The sequence below is a fragment of the Xylocopa sonorina genome, chromosome 4 (assembly GCF_050948175.1).
Source record: "Xylocopa sonorina isolate GNS202 chromosome 4, iyXylSono1_principal, whole genome shotgun sequence".
NCBI lineage: Eukaryota > Metazoa > Arthropoda > Insecta > Hymenoptera > Apidae > Xylocopa > Xylocopa sonorina.
This window is the reverse complement of record NC_135196.1, coordinates 4239883-4258257: the sequence shown is the minus strand read 5'-3', so window position 1 is coordinate 4258257 and position 18375 is coordinate 4239883. Positions and strand designations below refer to the sequence as shown.

Below are 18375 nucleotides of genomic sequence, written 5' to 3'. Positions count from 1 at the left end.
ATTGGTTGTACCTGTATACATTTAAGTTTCTATCGAACTATACATGCTTCTCGACGACTATTTGCAAAACGATGTATTCTCACTGCTAGAGATTGCTAAGAACTGAACTGGAATGAACTTGGATGCTACAACGAAAGGTCTGTCGTGTGTGTCCCAGTTTCGTTGGAACAAACGGATTCGTCTATTGCAATTTTACGAAAATCGTCGAGGGAGACGGACAACGAAACTAACCGGTCGACAGAAATTGTGTGGAAATAGGAAACGTTGGCATTCGAAACCCTTGGTCACTCGCAGGTACCGAGTGCACTCTTGACTGACGCACACGTGAATTTCGCGTGCCTTAACTTTCGAGTGCGGTAAGCAATAAATCAGAGAAACACCACGACTTGAACAATGCAACAGCGAGACAAAAGTGATGAAAGTAAAATGTGAAACCTTTACTAGGCATATGTTAGAACGAGCAAACTGAACGCTTGACTTAAAGCGATTGGTTTTTGGGTGTTATTGCTGCCTATGGACAGCTGGTTGCCAAATGTGAATAAATGTGCACGAAAATAGAAGGAAGGTCTTGGTCGATGTCTGCCAGTTGTGACATTGGCAGAAATCGATGGACCTTTCGCTTGATGCATTACGATTTGACAAAGTTGGATATCTAACTTGGAATTTAAAAATTATGACTACAACTATATGCAAGCTCTAGCTCAAAGCATATTTTTTATCAAAAGTAGTATAATATTTCTATCTATTTGATTTTATTCAAAACACATGACATTGTTGGTTCTTAGGCAAAAATTATTGGTTCTTGAAAGATAGATCAGGTCTTAATGTCCTATTTCACATAAATCTCTATCTCTTCTTTTTTAAATAAATCATAATTACTTTTCACACGTTTGCCACACTATCTGGACAAGGATCAAAGTAAACTGAACACGTGATATGGTTAGTTTTTAGGCAAAAATTGTTGGTTCTTGGAAGACAGATCAAGTCTTAATGTCCTATTTCACATAAATCTCTATCTCTTCTTTTTTAAATAAATCACAATTACTTCTCACACGTATCCCACGCTATCTGGTCAGGGATCACAGCAAACTGAATACGTGCCATGGTTAGTTTTTAGGCAAAAATTGTTGGTTCTTGGAAGACAGATCAAGTCTTAATGTCCTATTTCACATAAATCTCTATCTCTTCTTTTTTAAATAAATGACAATTACTTCTCACACGTATCCCACGCTATCTGATCAGGGATTACAGCAAACAGAGCACGTGACATGGTTAGTTTTTAGGCAAAAATTGTTGGTTCTTGGAAGACAGATCAAGTCTTAATGTCCTATTTCACATAAATCTCTATCCCTTCTTTTTTAAATAAATGATAATTACTTTTCACACGTACGCCACGTTATCTGGGCAGGGATCAGAGTAAACTGGATTGCGTTTATCTGGGTGAAAAGCTCTCCCCGGCTACTACCGGTGGCATTCGACGGGCTCGTGAACAAACCACGCGATGGCAGCGAGAGTTATGTAGGACAGCCGCGAGCAGCGAGACGTGGAAATAAAGGAAAGCGTTCCGCGATCGAGCTATCGGAAACCGCGTCGCCATTCAATGCTCGCGGCTTTTGCATTGCGATTTTTCCATCAGAAACGCGCGGCCCGATCCGCCGTCGAAGACGTTATCCGCGCTACCCCCTTTTTTCTCTTTGTCTACCCTCGGTCCCGCGCCACCCTTCGCTCGCGTCCCACTTCGAGGACAGGGTGAAACGCGATCGCGAAACGATTCTCAATGTTTACGCGCTGGTTACAGTCTTCGTAAGGGGGTGGAGATTTAATTGCTGCACGCGGGGTGCGTTTAATGATGAACAGTTCGCTAAGGGTGGAACGGAGATCCGAGGCGACTATTCGAAACGAAGGCACATTGATTCGACGAGTTTTTTTAAGTCTTGGAGCAAACTGAATGTCTGATCGGGAAGTTAGTTCGTGGTTTGATTTAATTACATATTTTTGGGTGGTTAAGTAGCTTTGATTTCACGTTAGATACGGTGTTTAATTGGTGATAGAAGTACAGTGAATGAGAGGAGGAAATTAGAATTTTTTAATAAGAATGAAAATTCAGAGTTTATGTAAATTGTATAATATGGATGATCCTGTCATTTGACTGTTTGTTTGTTAAATCATTCTGTTATAATATTGTATAAATTTGATTAAGAGTGGATATTTCTGAAATTATTTTTCATTTTTGTTTAATAGAATATTTTATGAAAGTACAGAATTTTTGTTGATACTGAAAATTTATTACTATTTTCAACTCGATTTTAATAATATAAATATATTTGTTAAAGAAGTTTCTCTATTGATAAATGTTAGAAAGTTACAAAGGCATAAACTAAACGCCCAAATGAATGATTAATCACTTAAAATAGAGAAAAAAGGGTTAAAACTCTGATAAGATAGGAAAAAGACATCAGTTTTAGCCTCTGTATACTATTATCATTTGTAAGACCACTTGAAACGCTCCTCTATGACAGCAATCTGTGTTCGCCCGAGTTTATCTGTTTTATGGACGTTTGTTGTTAGCAATGCAGCGGAGAGCTGCTGGTTTTTGCACTCGCACTGAAGTGGAACTTACGTTGCTTCATTTCTTGCGATCTTCAAAGTAACAGAGGAAATAACGTTGATAATACTATAATAATTGCAATTTCATAGCGTCGGTACACAAGTTTAATCCGTTAAGAAAGAGCGGCCATAGTTGTTCGCTTGCTGTTTCGCATTTAAGATATAAATGTAATCCACAGAAATCTTCGCATACAATCTTTATATTATAAATATGTTTCATAACGTAGATTTTTTTTTTTAAACGCGACTATCATTTTTTCGTTCGCAGAAAATTTATTTAAAATTGTTTCGCTATTTTGCAATTCGACGCGAACTGACTGAGCAGGGAATCATTGAACATATAAAGCAAATACAAGTTAATGCAACGTGAGATGAAATTCGAGTACCTTATTATCGCATCAACGAGCACGCATAGATGACTTTCTTCGTTACCATTCGTGTGTCACAGTGACACGAGTTTGCCAACTTATTCGGATAGTAATGAAGATACAGCGCGGCAATTAATCTTTGTTGAGCAACTGCACCGGGAGATTCGTATTTTGGCGTACAAAGCTCGCAGCAAACGAATTCAACTGGTAAACATCGGTATTTAATCCCGAGAAAAATACAAATTCTATTTAAATTCCTGCGAGTTGTAAACAAATCGGCTAATGGAATTGGAAAATTACGCTCAGCAAACCGACAGTATTCGTTTTGATTCTTATTTAACGTGGAGAGCATCTGTGAAACTTTATTGTATGCTTAATGTAATTAATTTATTTTGTATTACTATTGCAACCAATTTGTTTGTTATTTAAGTACGACTGTACATATAAAAATGACGACTAATTTTAATAAAGCATACGCATAGTATTCTAATCGATGATCGCTCAGATTAGTGGTATTTAGCATTGATATCACCCAGTGCAATAACTAATGCTGTCACCCCTTCACCCCCAATATTATACAAAATATTTGATCATTGCAAAGTTTGAATATTATCATTTATTGTTACAATATAATCATCAGAAGTGATAGGAACACAATTTCTTAACATATATTTGAACACATTGGATCTTACCCTACACATGGCACTGCTGTCACTCCTTCACCCCCAATATTATACAAAATGTTTGATCATTGCAAAGTTTGGATATTATCATTTATTGTTACAATCTAACCATCAGAATCCATACAAACACAATTTTTTAACATACATTTGAACACATTGAATCTCACCCTACATATGACACCCTTAGCACCCTTCAGTGCCGCCAAGCCACCTTTCAAACTTAAACCACCTTCTGCAATGAAATACGAAAGATTAAAACTCTTCTTCAATACCACTGCAATGAAGAAAGTTCAAAATTGAGAATTTCACCCTGAGCACCCTAATTCGTTTTCTGAAATTTCTCAATTTTAATTGCTCGACTTCGTCCCTTCTTCTTTCCTTTTCAAAGTTCGCAGGGGAGTTCGAGGAGAATTTCTGTCTCCAAGTCTGAAAAGCATTCCTCTAGATGTTCTCGCGAATCGTCGCGACGAGAAAAAAAAAACGCAACGGGGCTGGTAATTAGACGCGCGTAACCGGAGGGGCGCGCGTGTCATCAGCGGTGCGCCAGCAATAATTCACGGGTTTCTTTGTACCACCGCGTCTACCGCGCGTTGTTCTTCTCCATAGTTTTCCGCCATTTTCTCGTTCCCCTTTCCCGAGCTACGTGTTTTCTTTATTCGCGGAAAGAACTACGAATTTCGCAAAACAGCCATCCGGTTGCGGAGACGATCCGCGTTGGATTCTGAAGTTGGATTCCGTGTCGCGAACTTGTGCCACTACGAGAGATTAAAAAGAAGATTGAATACGTGTTTTTTTTCTTAATAAAGCTGGTCAAGAAGCTTTGAGATATGCTCGATTCTTTTCAAGAGGATCTGTGGTCTTCTCCGCGGAATTGCAGTTTTATGTTACTTTCTTTAAATATGGTCTTCTGGGTTTATAATGAAGCTACGGTTGGAGCCGGAGTTGCACACGCCTTCGTTATGGCTGCGTTCTTTTAAAAGTGTATTATTCTTTGAGCTAGAGCTTTGTGAAATGGCTGGACGAATTTAGGGAGATGATAAGTTCTGAATTTCATTGCTTGGATGTGGGATAAGATCACTGAATCTTGTTGACAATGATTGCAAAAAATGAAAGCTAAGAGTCGAGCCAATCAAAAGATAACTCATGAAGATAACTTATTGTTAGTCACATTTGATACAAATCTGACATATCTCAGCCATTGAAGACTTATTATATGTATAATACTATACTATATTTTACTGTTTTTTTTTTCACTTCACTTGTCTGCTTCAGTTTTCCACATAATTTCAAAATATTCTTGGAATTAGCTAACTGCTTTAAAAAACAATAAGATAGTGTGTATGCCTGCTTGTATGAGACAAACTTGGTGCCTGAAAATGGACAAGAAAAATTGCTATGCACCATACAAACACTGACGGACAACCATTCTCAAAAAACACGAGTTGTTAATATTTTTTTCTTTTATAGGATATTTCAATATCGTTCGCCTTTGCTGGGTATTTCAGTATTTTTTTTTTTTTTGTTGAATATCAATTGAGAATCGATCGCGCTTAATAGAACTACAGTGTCTATCTCCTTTTTCGCTTTTTTCCCCATATTTTCTCGTTTTTATATTCGTGCTGCGTGTGTTCGACAAGCCGCGTGTCCTTTATTCACGGGGAAAACGCAAGCTGCAGCGCATCTGCTCGTTCCACAGACGAATCAATTGCGTGGACCTCAATAACCGAAGTGCGTTGTGTTTTATAAAAAATAAAGTGAAAACAGAAATGGAAGATCAAATCTTTTCGCTGGGGAACGCTGTGCGGGGACAATCTGAAAAGTATTCGATTATAAAATAACGCGTGTCGATCAAAAAATTGTTTTCAAGTTATTCACGGATAATTTCATTATCCCTTTTGTCCGTTAATCAATAGTTTACATTTCATATATTCTGTATAGAACATTCTGAAATGCAAATATATGGAATAAATGAATTTTACGAGTTTAATGCTTTGAAACTCTCTGTCAGTTATTTGCCATACGTTTTGATTATAACATCTTGTGTCTATCGATTTTTAAATTTCACGCAATTGCTTTTAATTAATAAAAATATCTTGCATTACATTTTATTACGCTTAGTGCATATTTGTGATAAGAGTACATATTTGTAACTTTTTTATTAAAAAGCAACAGAGAAAGTAGATCATACTTAAAATGTTCATTTTTCTCTATATTTTTCACTGTTCTTTTTTCTGTCCACGATGTACCTGGCAAGCCACGACTTCTTTATTTACGACTAGAGTTATGAATTTCGCGAGCGCAAGCTGCGAGGATACGTGGCTGTCTGGTAGACAACTCAGCCGCGTTGATTTGAAATAAAATGGTTTGTCATAAATCTTTTAAATCCCCTTGCTCTGGGACGCAAGTATGATTCATGTTTGAATGAAGAAACTTTAGAGTAATTGGTAAGAATGAGAGAAAGGGTTGTCTGAGAATTTCTTGTATTTTTAAAATTAGGTTCGTCTGTGAGATGAAATGCAGCACAGAGAATATTGCAACGAATCGTCAACTCTGTTTTAATTTATATCTTGTCTGTTTGGAACCAGAAATTTTATATTTTAACTCGAAAGTCAGTACACATAATTGTTTTATCATTCTTAATCGATTTTTATCAATTGGATACATCAATACAAATTCAATTTTAATGACATATGGACCGTTTATTTTGAAACTGATGTAAGTCCATTTAAGAAAAAATGAGATGACGTAATTTATGCATAATTTAGTGTGAACTTTTTATTTATAACTAGTTGGTATTTAATATCTTAAAAAATGCAATGCTTTGTTCAATTTTAATGTTGTATCACGATGCCAAGACTATTGCATACGAGAAATATAAGGATATGCAGCAGCTATTACCTTATATACCTCCTGTGCTTCATGAATATTTCAAAACACTGCCACACGAAGAGCATAAATAATTAATAATACCAATATCTTCTGTTAAGTTTAACAATATATAAATATAATTAACGTTCGTAATAAAAAATGCTAATCCTATTTTATGTCTTTTTATTATTTATAAAGATATTTTAAGTGATATTTGTTATTTTAAAATTGAAATTAAATGATATTTACAATTGACTAATTATGAAAATAGTGTAAGTCAATTTGCAGCCTAGAAATTGTTAATTATTTTAGTTAAATTCGCCTGAAAGAAATTTATATAATCAAATTACATATTGAAAAATTAGTAGAAACTTTTCCATACTTCACATAATTAGTCTATATTTTTTAATTGTCAGATCTGCTAACATTCAATTTTCTCGAAACAAAAGAACATGGACTTGCACTATTTTCAAAATAAACGATCCATATATAAATTTTGTTAACAATTGGAATAAAGCTTTAGAAAATATAATTACACATTTATCTCTCCGAACAATTCGCATAAATGTTGTATTACAAATTTTCACAAAATTTCTCGCAATTAAACTTGATCGTGCGACTTTAAACACAGCCAAAGATGTTTTCATTCCAAAGAATCGCTCAATTGACGGATAGAAAAATACATGAGTTTAAAACCACGCAAACTACTTCACACATCCGTGTATTTAATTGTTCGTGTACACGTAAACAGATTTAAATATCCATGCACACGTGTATTGAGAGTACAGATTTTTAATTAGCTTGCTACACGTGTCCCGTGTACACGTGCACTTTATTAGCTTTTTTCCACACTGTGACGTCTGCTTTAAAAGGTTTATGATCGTGTTTCAAAGTACGAAAACCATTTGCGATAAAATTACTCGGTTAATACGTTTCTATCTTTGGAAAGATTAATTTATATGATCCAACGCGTTCTCTTTATAAATGGAACGAGATATCCGTTCTGTTCAGGGGTTTTAAAGTAATTCTCGTTATGAATGAATGTTTATTTTTAAAGTAATTTTTACTGTATGCAATGTTTACGCGTTTTATGGTAATGCGAGCAGCTTTTATTGACAAACTATATTAGATAGTTTGATTTGAACTTCTATTTTTATATTGTAACTTTTTTTTAATGCACTACACTTTGATTATTTACTACGAAGAGAGGTTTAAACTTCTATTTTTATATTTTAACTGTTTTTTTTTTATAAAATATACCACGCTTTGATTACCTACTACGAAAACAGATTTGAATTCCTATTTTTATACTCCAGCTCTCTTTTTTTTTTTTAACACACAACACTTCGGTTATCCACTACGAAAAAAGAGTTTGACCTTCTATTTTTATATTTTAACTTTTTCTTTTATCAAATATAACACACTTTGATTGTCTACTACAAAACAATGTTCGATCCTCTATTTTTATAAAATATCACCACGCTTTGGTTATCAAAGTTCACGCGATTCATTTGTAATAAATTTATGAAATTCCCACGGTAATGACGATAATTCTATCGCGTTTAACATAGAACTCACGCATCGTAGGTGTGTTTTAAAGCATTTACTATATATTTAGCAATTTATTTAAAAAATTATTGACCAGCCATGTTCATAAATGAAACGTGAAACTGAATACAATTAGTGAAATTCATAGTTCTACCCAGATATTTAATTATGAAACATACATAGTGAATTAATTAATTGTACTTAAATGAATTAAATTTATTTGTTGGATAAAACTATATTTCAAAGTATTTGTTACATTGTATGTACCACTTTGTTTGAAATATTTTCATATTCAACAAATAGTTTATTAATGAATATAAAATTTAATTAAATTTTAAATTACAGTTAAATGACTCGCTCTGTATATTTAAATCTATATTCAAAAATTATTTTAGGACAGTTACACGATATTATTGACTTTAATAAACTCGTTAGAAGAAATACTGAGATTCATTGGAAGAATCACTGATTTTAGCAGATTCGTTAGATTCATCGTTGATAACGAAAGTGCAGTGATAAAAGAAAAAAGATGAACGAATATGATCTTCGATCATACTGATCCAAATCTTGCACACGCTTGTCTAACCGTACAACTGAATCTTAAAGAAGAACAAAATAAGAGAAACAATTAATAATCGAAATGTACAGATCGAAGGCATGCATTGTCAATCCATGAATGTTATGACCCCTCTCGATCGTACAACGCGAAATTAGAGCGACTGAAAATTGAAACGTCCACCGATCCCGCAGAATTGGAAAGGTGAAGTTTAATCAAAACAGTCGCGCGAAACGCGAGTTCAGAGAGAAAGAGAGAGAGAGAGAGTCGCGTTCGCGTTTCGAAGTCCGTGATTAAATCTCTTGGCGAGCAATGCTCGTTCGTTTGGTCATACGTATGTAGAAAGCACATATTATGAATAATGGAATCGATTGAAACAAAGGTTCGCGAATCGTTCCCCTGCGATTTGAAAAAAGAAACGTTTAACAAAATTTCCGCAACGCATTTACGTGTTGCGGAAATCTTTTCCTCGTAGTCTGGGAATTTCCATTCTTTATCTGGTCTGAAAATTCGCATCGTTGTATAATCGCGTTTATGTAAGCTTCTATGAGATAAAGTGCGAGAGAGAGGGAGAGAAATGTTCTTTAAATGTATTAATTAGAGAACAAAATTATTTCGCGGAAAATAGAAGTGAAGATGAAGCCATATTTGTGGTCTTGCTTAAGCCTTGTTAAAAAAAATTCCACCAAACAATTATATCATTAATCTTCATGTTATAATAATTAATATACAAACAACTGTCGGCATAATCTCATCGTCGCAAATATTAATTATACACAAATTTGTAGTAGATATATATGTACATCAATCTATCATACAGCAATCACAAATTTCAGAAGAAACTCTGATAATATATTTGCAATAATGCTAAAATAGTTATTTTCATGTGATACGACGCGTCTATTTGAACGCTCCTTTTCCATCCTCCATCTTGTACGATCGCTCTCGATCATTTTTCGTCGTTTCTCACCATTTTCCCTCGTACGTACGTGTCAATTCTCCTACTAACGGCGATTAATCAATTTCCAGACATCCCAAAAGCGACGGAGAGCAGTCCAGCGAAAGTAGAGTCGCAGGAATCTCAAGAAGAGAAATCGCAGCCGTCGAAGAAGGTTTCCGAATCGAAGGAGGAGGCGAAGAAGGACGAGAAGGGGACGGACAAAGAGCGAGAGGAGGCCGCGACGAGGATACAGGCGGCGTTTCGTGGCCACCACGCCAGGAAGAGTATGAAAGAGACTGAATCCTCGACAAAGCAGACTGGGACCAAATCGAACTCAGAGCCAACCAAAGAACAACTTCAGCAGGAGTTCCGCGCGGACGACAAAGGTGAGTGTCGCGTATCCATGGCGAGAGATCGTTCTTCGAGAGGAGAAGCCTTTAATTTCAGAATTCTCCGTTTCTTCCGCTAATTCCCGTCTATTCGTCTTCGATCCTTCGCGCTCGAGATGCGACACTAAATCGTCGCGACTTTTCCACGAGGCAACTCGAGTTTTTCATCGAACGATTTTAAGTTTCGAAGCCCCTCGAAATAGGATTTCAGAAGTGAAATTGGCTTGGGTAAAGATTCGTTTGATTTCGAACTGTTGAAAAAAATGTGTGATCGATCGTATTCACGAGGAAATTAATGAATGATGGAGACAGTGACGTAGTATTAGATGCAAAAAATCGGAAGAATAGAACAATGGACAGCGAATCTGAAAGTAACTGATGCCCCACGAAACTTCTATAATTCAGAATGGACATTGTCGAGAGCAAAGGTGTTAAAATACTCTTTCTTTGAAGTCAACAGCGAGTCGAGCTTCTTCTTCTTTCTTTCAGTCTTTTCGTGGTGCACGCGTCTTTTATGTGACGTGGTGCCAGCCATGTTGGATAACTTTGATGGATCCTTACAAACTTTGTAAGTGCAAAGTGGAATTTTCTTCAGATTAGAATCTTGGAGAATTAATTCTGAGATCTTTGAATCTTTTTTGATATACAAATAATGTTAAAAGTGAGAGTACGTCTAAGAAAAATGAATGAAAAATAGAGGAATTAATAGTATGTGGTATTTATGGCATTTTAAAGAAATTTTGTAACTTCTTAGTCAACCAATCTTTAAATTTCGTGTCTTCGAGATGTCTACCTTATTTTTGAGACTCCTTGTTTTAATTGCATTCTCTTTTTTTACAAAAAACTTGTTACCTGTGAAAGATAGATACAAAAATTGCTATCACTGCACACAATTTTCCACTTTAATTCATATATATTAAAAATTCATTACTTTTTATAAGAAAATTTTTTTAGACAAACGAAAGTGTCTTAAAATTAAAAAAAATAGTACGAGTATTCAAACAAAGTTGCATTTGGAGATTAATATACAAATCTCATCATAGAAATTCAATACTTGAACAATAAAAACAGATTTTAATGTCGAGGAGTTGATGATATATGCAAAAATTGCTTTCGAACTTCACTGACGTCAATCAAAACAACGGAAAACATTAAATATTTAGTTATTAACCGACGCAAAGAAAAATCTGCTGAAAATTGCATTTCGAAACACGCTTTCTACCACAAATTGCAAACTAGTTTAATATCTCAATGGATGTTCGAAATTCCGACCGTGGTACGCCGGTTATTATCGAATAACGATGAATCGAGTTGGTTTCTCTATCAAAATTCCGCTTTCGATCAAACAGCTCGGATGTGTTTGATCGAAGATGTTTCTGTTCGCCAAAATAAATACGCTAGACATTTATAATATTTGCGTAAGAGCAAATATTACCAGTGTATTTCCAGTCGCATGCAATCTCGCCATCAGTTGACATTTTTATTAGACATGCAAGCCACAATTTCGTAATCCCGCGTGCCTTTTATCAACACAATTGCCAGGGAATTCCCACGTGCATACATATGTACACACACAGATATAATATTGTCTACCGTGTTTCATTTAATATTGCAATCATCTCAACGTAATAATTGTAAGCACGATTGGAAAATAATGTTCATGGATATTTGGTTTCGCAATTTATTCGAGAACGTTGAATTGTCTGTGACAATCGGCGATATCGTCGATCATAAAAAGTTTGAAAGGACCACCGTCGACGCAATTTACTTCTTTCGCTCGCAGCTCGAATAAAAGAAATAGTAATCGAGTCGGAAGTCTGGCGTCTGTGCATTTTCATTTCTTAACGAGAGAACAGCCGAATGCCTCGATCACTTTGGCAGCTTTCGACCGTGTTTCTGGGAATTTAATTATCGTAATTCGTAATAAAGCGCGCCGCTGTTTTATGTACGTCGCATAAATTGGAACTGTTTGCTTTTATTTCCTCTGAGTGGAGCTAATCGATCCTGTTACTTTGACAGAAAATGTCTCTGCAGGATAAATATCATAAAAGTAGAGAATCTCGTGTACGATTTCGTTTCTATTAATTTCAGATAAAAACGTTCTCCAATTTATCAGGATCCAAGGTCAACGACGAATTGCATTTTTATAACATTCTCTGAAATTTTCAGGATGCCTCTATTTCTATATTTATTTTCTACACTTCGAATTCATTTTAATAGTTCCTCTTTATTTGACATATTCGTAGAAAAAGATCGTTGAAATCAGTTCAGCTTACAATCTAATGTTCTCCACTGCAACCCTTCGCCGCAAATGTAACCCAAATCGAATCCACTTACCTTATTTGTGATAACGAAGCATATTAACAGCCTACTATTTTCATTATACAACCACGCTCATAGTTGAAAGGAATTTTACAATAATTGCCACAGACTGGTACATTAAAACACTAATCCTTTTTATTGGATCAATTTCGTAAAAGTCGATGCTACTGCTAAATATCTTCGATTTTGTACACAGCACAGATACAGAAATTTAAAAGAAGTTCAGTCAAATAATTCTTTACTCAATCCCCAATTCTGTGCCGAATCTTTTCACGCACAATCTCTCCTCAAAATTACCATACGAAATTACGTACTTTCGTTCCAACACGTTCGCACGGTTCCAACGACACAAAGATTTCAATGGAACAAAAGCTCGTAACAACCGTGCACACACTCGCTTGTCCATTCTTGACGGACGATATCGCGACACCCTGATGGGCAATGCACCTCGCGCAGGATCAGATTCCTTCGCCCGCAAAGTGCTCGAGGAAGACAGCAGCGGCGGCAAACGAGGCGCGTCATAAAGTCGGCGGGTATTCTGGTTTCTCGCGTGGTAGTTTTCTCGCCAGTGTCTCCCCTAGGACCACGGGGATCCGCAGACGCCACCGCGTAGAAATTGTTACCCCTCAGCCTGGATTTTGACTGCTGGGGGAGACCTGGAATTTCCACGGAAATTGCTCGCACCTCGACGGCCGCCCCGTGGGTGACCTGGATTTTCACCCACGGCTCGCATACGCGATGTTCCTCGGGAATTTTGATACTCGATACGACGCTTGTCGTGTGTACGAACGCTTTCGAGGCGGGTAGCGAGGTTCGAGCACGTAAGGTGGCGAAGAGGACGTGGCTGTGCTTCGACGGTTGGTCGAGCAGGTAGCTCGTGGGGTTGATTGACAGTACGAGTCGCTGGGGTGGCATAAAAGGAGAAAAACTGGCGGTGGTGAATAGGAAATTATTTCAGTGCCAAATAAGATTTTAGTCGATCGTACGTGTGCTTAAAGAAAATGGAAAAAAGAAAAATGAACTTGGATAAATGATAATTTGACTTGTATTATAATTTGTTCTAACTTTACACTTTTCTCTGCTTCGACGCGATTTTTAACTGTAAATCGTTGCTTTAATAAAATGGTACGGAATTTAGTAATAAACAGTCGACCAAAATCTGCAAATTTCTATAATAATATCCATGGTTTCCAATTCATGGTTACAGAAACGCTAGTTTCTCTTTCGTTTATTAACCACCAATGACTTGCAAATTTTCTAATAAATCTCTGAAAAGTGTTCTCCCTTTAATCTAAATGGAACGTGTAATATCTGGTACGTTCCGAGTATTATGCTTTATTCGAGAGCGAGCGTGGAGCTATAAGAAAAATGAAGACGAGGGATTAAAGGGTGATGGGAGAGGGTAGAAAGGGCGCGGCACCCTGTGCACCAAGCACGGGGATACTGGGAACGAGGGCGGAAAGTTTCCATATAGAAATTGGATGATTAAGCGAGGATTTGCGAGAGAACTCTTTTGGTATGATCCCACTAGTGACGGAGGTGGAAGGGTCGCTACAAAAGATTAAAAAAATGGACGTCGCCGGAAACCAATTGTGCCTCAAGGTGGATGGAATTTAGGGTTTTGTTAGTTTCTTGATGTTAAGAGTGATCGACGCCCTGTAAGTGATTGGGAGGAAGTAATTAGACGTACTAAATTCATTCTCCTTGCGATATAAAAGTAAATTAATCCACATTTGGATTTTTAACACTGATTAATCCACACATTTAAATTTAAGTTAAATTATTGTTATCTCTACGTGCAATAGCGTTGATTGGTGCTGTTTGAAATGGTATTTTCGATGTTTTCACATTTATTGGAATCGTAGATTTTGTATGACGAGAAAATACTGTCAATGACAATAATTCGATATTCATTGACAAATTTGTACCTTTTTTATTATCATTCAAAAGTAATTCAATTTATTTTAAAACTATAATACAAATCATACTTAAAATACGCGTGTAGGAAATGAAATTTACGACAAAAATGACGTAACAGCATTACTAAAAAATAAAGATATTTCTTCACGTCCTTACACTACAGTACAAATTTTGTTAAATGATTACAAGGTTTGAAAGAATCATCTGAATTCTTAATCGTGTCCTATTTTCATTTTACGTACAAATTGTTTGCAGAGTGGACTGTTTAAATCGAATGAAAATTGTAGACTATTAAAGTGGGTCAAAAATGTTCGTTGAATAAAAGATTTATCATCGTTACGTAAAGATTCGATACAGATCCGGAAGACTTTTAATGTCAAGGGCGTGCCACGAATTCGTAGCGGACGGAACGAACGCCGTCGGGGAAGTTCGATGCCGGTGGTTTGCAAAATTGATTATCCCTCGTTACTTTTATCTGGCAATGATTAATTATGCGGCCGCGTGCCAACGGTTGTCTTTGGTCTCGCAGAAAAATACTCTGGCGCTGTTTGATTAATCTGATCACTTAAATTACTTCGATCGATACAATTCAACCACTTCTTTAACGTATCAGACGCAAGCCTTAATTAATTCTAAGCAAAATTTAACGTCAGATGTTTCGAAAATTTTCAAACAATTATTATTAATACTTCTTCTAAATATTTATTATGAATTTGATTTAAAAGGAATATAAATTCGTTGGTGCATATTACTCGAACGAATTATTCGAATAAACGACTTTATATCGCAAAATGAAATTTATGTAAAGCAATAACGATCGCTGTAGAAAGTATTACGAAAAACGGGAGGAAATTTCCAAAAATTCGAACAGTTCCCCACTCGATCGTATCGTTCTTTTGCTGCAACATTGTTGTTGTTAAAATGATTTACGACAGTTCATTGTCGGACGATTTATTATCCCTCCGTGCGTCGTTTCCCTGTTTCCCTTTAAAAATTGATGCCTCGTATACCGTTCGTTTCGCTCGTCAGTGCACGTAAATTAATTCGCCGTTGGCAAAGGAAAATTTGTACCCGCAATGTAACACGATCCATCTTGCGTTGTTGCGTGGCAATTCACTTTACATATTTCCAACCCTTTCGCGCAGCTCGGCCAGCGGAAATTCGCGCACGCGTTAACGCGATCGCGATTCTGCTAATTTCAACTGGAAACAGGGAAAAGCTTTTCGATTGAGAGCAATATGCAAATAAAATGTGTTTTTTATCGTTTGTACTCGAGAGCCGAGAATCAGAGAAACCTTTTAATATTTTAACAACAAATAATTTATTACTTTGTTCGCTCTCTCACTCTCTTTTTCATGGTAATATTAAATCATTATCTTAAGTAACAAAATTAAACACTAAAATCATTTAAATAACAAAGTAATTTTATATATTTGAATAATATAGGCAAATTATATTTTATTAAGACTTTATTCAACGTATACAGTTTTTTATAAATTGTTACTTTCGTAGAAAACGTTTCGTAATGAAAATTGAATCATATCCAGGAAGATGTACAAGTGCAGTGAGTTAATTAATTTTTTGTTACTTGGTACTTTCGCAGAAACTTTAGTTCGTTTTTAAATTTGAAACACGATGCTTCACCCTTTTCTTTTGATGCAGTATTCAATGCTGAAGAAGAAGAACCATTTGCTGGCGTATGTATACGAGTTTAATTTCCAGTGATGGTGCAATTCGAAATAAGGAGAATCTACGGAAAGGAGTGAAGCGAAGATATAGAATAGCCTTTTCTCACTTACGATCTCGTTCTCGACAAGATCGAATTTGAAAATTTAACGAGTACACCTGCTCTTCGTAAACACACTGAACGAATACTGATGATGCAACCAAGGGAACGTTACTTTATGTTTTAAAAAATCTTCATTTAAAAAGTTAAAGCGAACGTCTTCGTTTTCTAATAAAAATCGATTGAAATTAAATAAATAAATCTATTGAATCTTCAAAAATGAAACTTTATGTCAAAAAAAATGCTGCTTTACATGTTCGATTAACTTTTTTACGTATAATATAATAACTCCTTGTCCATGATATAAATTGTATTTATTTATAAATTAATCGATAGGGGCACGTGTACGCTTGAAAATGTTCAAACTCGATTTCCTCAAAAATAAGTTTAACCAGTTTATAATTAGTACAATCTCGCGATACAAATAGCATCAACGATACAGATAATAATACCAGAATGTACGAGCGGGTACTCGTTTATCATATTTATTGGATTTTATCTGCGTTAATAACGATCAAACATTTGCATTCCCCGCAGTGAAACATTTACGCGAGAATTTTGTCCAATTGTCAGATAACTTGAAATCCGTAAACCTGCGAAATATGTTCATTTTATAATCTCCATGAAATATAATAATCCTTTTTATCATTTTTAAACATAAACGTTCAGAAAGCAACATAACAATATACAAATATTACAATATAATACAAAACAAATGTTTTCATCGTGCGCTCGACATAAAAGGAAGTAAAGTCAGAGTACCAAAGATTATATCAAATAATAGGACGAGGTAAAACGAAGATCGCGATATCCAGAGCCGAATCGAAGAATTCTCCGTTGCAGGAACAATTTTAAACCGGGTCGATACTCATTTGGCGGCGATGGTTTGTCTCGTTTCGCAGATTGCTCTTCGCGGGTCGCTATTTATTCAGTTGTCCGCCTATACCTCTCAACTACACTAGTTAAGAAGAACCCATTCCCTGGCAACGGAATTGCTCGCGAGTGGTTGCCTCGTTCAGAAAAGATACGTCTGATTTGGATTCATGGCGGACACAACCCCGTTCGACGCTCCTCGAAAGTCGAAATCCGATCGATGGCGGCAGCTTCGCGAAGCGACGCGAGCCAAGAGCGTTCCATTAACGACGATGAAACGCTCTTCAGCGAATTAGTCGGTGGATCGAACGAACGAATGTTACAAGTTGTAACGGTACGGAACGGGGCCAGGGTGGATCGATTCGGTAACAGTGGGTGTTCGTCGAGGAATTCTCCGCCCCGGATGCGTTACCTGGCGGATGTTACGTGGCCCCGCTATTTGCCATTAGGACGATGGCTGTTTTGCCGCGAGCTGTTGGTCAATTATGCGTCGCGTGCCACGGTATCTCGTCTCGTGGTGTATAAGGATAAACTCGAAAGATACTGGAAACTTGATTACAGTTTGTTTCCAGAGCGATATCGATTTAATAGAGAGCCTCCTTTTGGCGGTTCTTGGTAATACCTGTTCTATGGAAAATCCTGATTCCCTGCAGCCGGAAATTGTCAATTTGATGAGAAAAATTTCGCGTCGCACCTGGAAGGCAACTTCCATGGGCATGGCGACTTTGTTCAATGCCTTTTCAGATGTGAGCGACGAGAATTATTGTTAATATCTACCAGCAATAGAAAATTTCTACTTCTAAACACTTTTATCATTTTTATTGCATATTAAATAATATTTCAATGTTAGTAGAAATGATATAAAAAGAAAAGCATTAAATTGTTATAAAAATGTAATAAAAATATCAAATGGCTAGAAAAGTATAACAAGAATACTAAAATTATAATTATAAATATAATGTAATTAATATTTTATTATGAAATAATATAAATTATCGCGATAATATACCGCTGTCTCTTTCCTTAAACAATTTACGACGCACAATAAGAGATACTAACGTGTCAATTGCGAAACACGACACAATCCTGCCCTTTAAATTAATGTGACTAACGGTATGGGGTCCCCTCATTTACCTTCAGCTCTGTGAATAAGAGAAGCTTGGCAATAAAGGAGTTGACGGAATGTTGACTGACGTTGAGATTGACTGACAGGAACTTGTTACCACGAGTAAATGCGTAAAAGTTAATGGAGGACAGTCGACACTGTGCAAACCTGGAAAAGTTGACTGATGGTAGATGGCTAACGTGGAATTAACTCGCGAACATTGACTGACAGCGGGTGCTTGGCAAAGGTTGACCGATACCTCGCGCGATTTACACAGAATTAATTATTCCTACTAGTAATTAGATCAAAGCGAGTGTGAATTTTTCTTGAGTCATTTATACGAAAACGAACGAGAATTTGTTACGAAACGACTGGAACTCGTGTACGCAAATACAGAAATGAATTTTTCT

At 36.2% G+C, this 18375-nt stretch overlaps 2 protein-coding genes across 2 annotated transcripts in view; both read left to right on the top strand.

Annotated features, from left to right (window-relative positions):
• Nucleotides 1–18375, top strand: part of LOC143423257 (uncharacterized) — a 325047-nt gene that overhangs the window by 92265 nt on the left and 214407 nt on the right. The window lies entirely within an intron of this gene.
• Igl (IQ calmodulin-binding domain containing protein igloo) overlaps nucleotides 1–18375 on the top strand; it is a 139844-nt gene that overhangs the window by 62420 nt on the left and 59049 nt on the right. The window contains exon 2 of the mRNA XM_076894072.1: nucleotides 9660–9956. Coding sequence (XP_076750187.1) covers nucleotides 9660–9956 — 297 coding nt within the window. The remainder of the gene's footprint in view (nucleotides 1–9659; nucleotides 9957–18375) is intronic.